The 3,518-nt window shown below is 55.6% G+C and overlaps 1 protein-coding gene across 1 annotated transcript; it reads right to left on the reverse strand.

Annotated features, from left to right (window-relative positions):
- Positions 1–767: 767 nt before the first annotated feature.
- Positions 768–1,730, reverse strand: LOC119975654 (proline-rich protein HaeIII subfamily 1-like). Its single transcript, XM_038815435.1, has one exon. The coding sequence runs from the start codon at positions 1,728–1,730 to the stop codon at positions 768–770; it is 963 nt and encodes a 320-aa protein (XP_038671363.1).
- Between the last annotated feature and the right edge of the window lie 1,788 nt (positions 1,731–3,518).

Raw genomic sequence — 3,518 nt, forward strand, 5'->3', positions numbered from 1 at the left:
ACCATATGGAGGAGAAGGAAACCCGCTCCCGGCAGCTGTTGAGGTCACCACAGCCCCGATCTTTTACGTCTCAGGTTTATTCCAGTGTCGAATGGGGACTTGTGAGGAATAAAACAGCCAACAGGGCACAAGTGTATCCGTAAAGTCACGGATGCCCTCTTTGTCCAGGCAGCTGACGATATAAACTTTGACATGGACCAAGCCCATCAAGGTGCCCATTTTCCCGTCATCACCAGGATGCCCCAGGCCCAGGGGATAATTTATCACACTCATGTTGCCTTGCGCACAATGGGCAGTCCTGGAGTGCCCTTCATTAACAGGAAGGGGTTCCAGTCACTGAACATTCAACTTGTATGCGACCATCACCTGAAGATCATGAATATGTGTGTATGCTTCCCAGGGAGTGTGCACGACAGCTACATCCTAGGGCAGTCGGAGATCCCTGGCGTCTTCAAGTGACACCCCAGGATGACTGGTGGGCACTTGAGGGATAAGGGATGCCTTCTTAGGACCTGGCTAATGACACTAATGCAAGGGCCAGAGACCAATGTGGGGACCTGATATAACAAGGCCCATGTGGTCACCCGGGCTGTCATTGAGTGGTGTATCGGACTGCTTAAAATGTGGCTCCAATTCCTCGATCGCTCTGGTGGTACACTGTTGTACACCACCCAGAGGGTCGCCTGCCTTGTGGTGGTCTTCTCCACAACCTGGCACAGCAGTAGGGCAAAGTGTTGGAGGTGGAGAAGGAGGGATATGTGGCCTTGTCAGAGGAGGTGGATGAGGAGGAGCCAGACTAGGAGCGGCTGTAGGACCCATGGGATCAGCCGGAGGATGGAGGACAGGCGGCAGCGGTGATGATCCGGCGGTGATGGTCCGGCGGTGATGGTCCGGCGGTGATGGTCCGGCGGTGATGGTCCGGCGGTGATGATCCGGCGGTGATGATCCGGCGGTGATGGTCCGGCGGTGATGGTCCGGCGGTGATGGTCCGGCGGTGATGATCCGGCGGTGATGGTCCGGCGGTGATGGTCCGGCGGTGATGGTCCGGCGGTGATGGTCCGGCGGTGATGGTCCGGCGGTGATGGTCCGGCGGTGATGATCCGGCGGTGATGGTCCGGCGGTGATGGTCCGGCGGTGATGGTCCGGCGGTGATGGTCCGGCGGTGATGGTCCGGCGGTGATGGTCTGGCGGTGATGATCCGGCGGGGATGGTCCGGCGGTGATGGTCCGGCGGTGATGGTCCGGCGGTGATGGTCCGGCGGTGATGGTCCGGCGGTGATGGTCCGGCGGTGATGGTCCGGCGGTGATGGTCCGGCGGTGATGGTCCGGCGGTGATGGTCCGGCGATGATGGTCCGGCGGTGATGGTCCGGCGGTGATGGTCCGGCGGTGATGGTCCGGCGGTGATGGTCCGGTGGTGATGGTCCGGCGGTGATGGTCCGGCGATGATGGTCCGGCGGTGATGGTCCGGCGGTGATGGTCCGGCGGTGATGGTCCGGCGGTGATGGTCCGGCGGTGATGGTCCGGCGGTGATGGTCTAGCGGTGATGGTCCGGCGGTGATGGTCTGGCGGTGATGGTCCGGCGGTGATGGTCCGGCGGTGATGGTCCGGCGGTGATGGTCCGGCGGTGATGATCCTGCGGTGATGATCCGGCGGTGATGATCCGGCGGTGATGGTCCGGCGGTGATGGTCCGGCGGTTATGGTCCGGCCAAGTTGAGGGCACAGTTCTCATAAGACATGGATTTGTCCGTCACCTCACCCCCTCTCCCCATGTGGTCAGTGAGAAAGAAGGATAATTATGTGTGGCATGAACAACACATGAGTGACAGATCACCTGGGTTAGGATTCTACGAAGCGGTAAGGAACAAGTTTCTCCAGAAACCTTGGTTTCGTTTTGCGAACACTGGGGTTCTGATTACCAACCTTCTAAGATTCCCCTGAAGTTTCCAATCATTAAAGTTTAACATCTTGTTTACTGCTGTGATCAAGCTTTATTTGTTATAACTATACAGGAACGGTGTTTCATTGGGGTGGGTTGGTTGGTGGCTGTTGGTGATGTGATGAAACCTCCAGGAATGTATTCAGGGAATGGAGTTGCCCACATTAATTGGGGCAGGAATTCATATTGAATGGTCACGAAAGCGACGACAGGGCTTAGGCCGTCTGTTAAAAGGCCTGCTTAGTCTCCCACTTCACTGAAGTTGAATGGAGCTGAACATTGGGCAGCTCGCGTAAGACGCTGATGCACTAACACCTGTTCTATGGCATTGCTCATGATGAATCTCAACGCCAATATTTTGTGCTGGTGGTATGACCATATGGCAGTATGTAAGTGCAACTATTTGCAGGAAGGGAAGCTGCTAAAACATTACTGACAACATAATTTTGTTTGCTGGTTCAATGCTGTTGACAATAAATTAGCATGCAAAAAGGCAAAAAATATCACCTGATCGCTGGGCTCCAATGGAGCATTCACTATCTGAATAATTGTCTAATATCCTGTTGGGTTCATTCACCTCAAGAGATCTTTTGAAACCACTCAGATGCCTCCTCTCGGTTAATTTTTTAGTCTTTGTATAGAATAATCGTGGAAGTACGACAGGTTGAGTGTCTTTCATCTGTCAATCTGTAAACTGAACACATCCCAAAACTGCACTTTATTTAACCTCATTGATGATTAGCGCAGGAGGCCCCTGACCTGAACCTCACCTACCACGCCTGACCTTTCATGTGGACACTTTTTACCTTACAGTTTTTATTGTAAACATCTTGAAAAAAACCCTATCAGATGCTCAACTTGGGAATTGAATTGCACACTTTTATTTATAAAGAAAAGCAGCCAGCTTAATCTCATAGCAATAAGGCTCTGCTCATGCAGAATGACTGATTACGGGCATGATGGGAACTTTTTGGTCAACTTGAATTAAGGCATATCCAGGGACCGTTAGGTGGCCCATCTGATCAAAAGTTTGCAAAGTGCAAACAACAGGGGCAGCAGAGTGTCCACACCGTCGTAAATGGCGTTGTGTTTTATGATGGCATGACAGGCCGCTCCCAGGACGAATTTGGGCCTCTACTGGGGGCCAGCACGCACTGGAGCGGTTCATGCCCCTCCAGCTGCCGATCCCGGCGCGAACTGGGCACCGCGGGATCCGCGCATGCGCATTGGCTTCCTTCAGCGCGCCGGCTCCGACGCAACATGGCGCAGAACTACAGGGGCCGGCGCAGAGGAAATGAGTCCCCCAGCCAGAGAGGCCGGCCCGCCGATTGGTGGGCCCATATCGTGGGCCAGTCCGCATCGGAGGCCGCCCCTGGGGTCGGAGCCCCCATTCCCCCCCCCCACAGGCCGCCACCCGACCTTTCCACGCTGAGTTCCAGCCGGCTGCGAGCAGGTGTGGACAGCGTCGGCGGGACTCAGCGTTTCCACGACAGCCACTCAGCCCATCCCAGCCCGAGAATCGGCGGGGCGGCCGGGTAAAGCGGCCCACGACTGGCGCCACGCCAACCACGCCAGCGTCAG

The sequence above is a fragment of the Scyliorhinus canicula genome, chromosome 13, assembly GCF_902713615.1.
Source record: "Scyliorhinus canicula chromosome 13, sScyCan1.1, whole genome shotgun sequence".
Classification (NCBI taxonomy): Eukaryota; Metazoa; Chordata; class Chondrichthyes; order Carcharhiniformes; family Scyliorhinidae; genus Scyliorhinus; species Scyliorhinus canicula.

What these genes read in the sequence shown, in the direction of transcription:
- LOC119975654 (XM_038815435.1), bottom strand. Translation starts at nt 1,730, where the DNA reads ATGAGAACTGTGCCCTCAACTTGGCCGGACCATAACCGCCGGACCATC.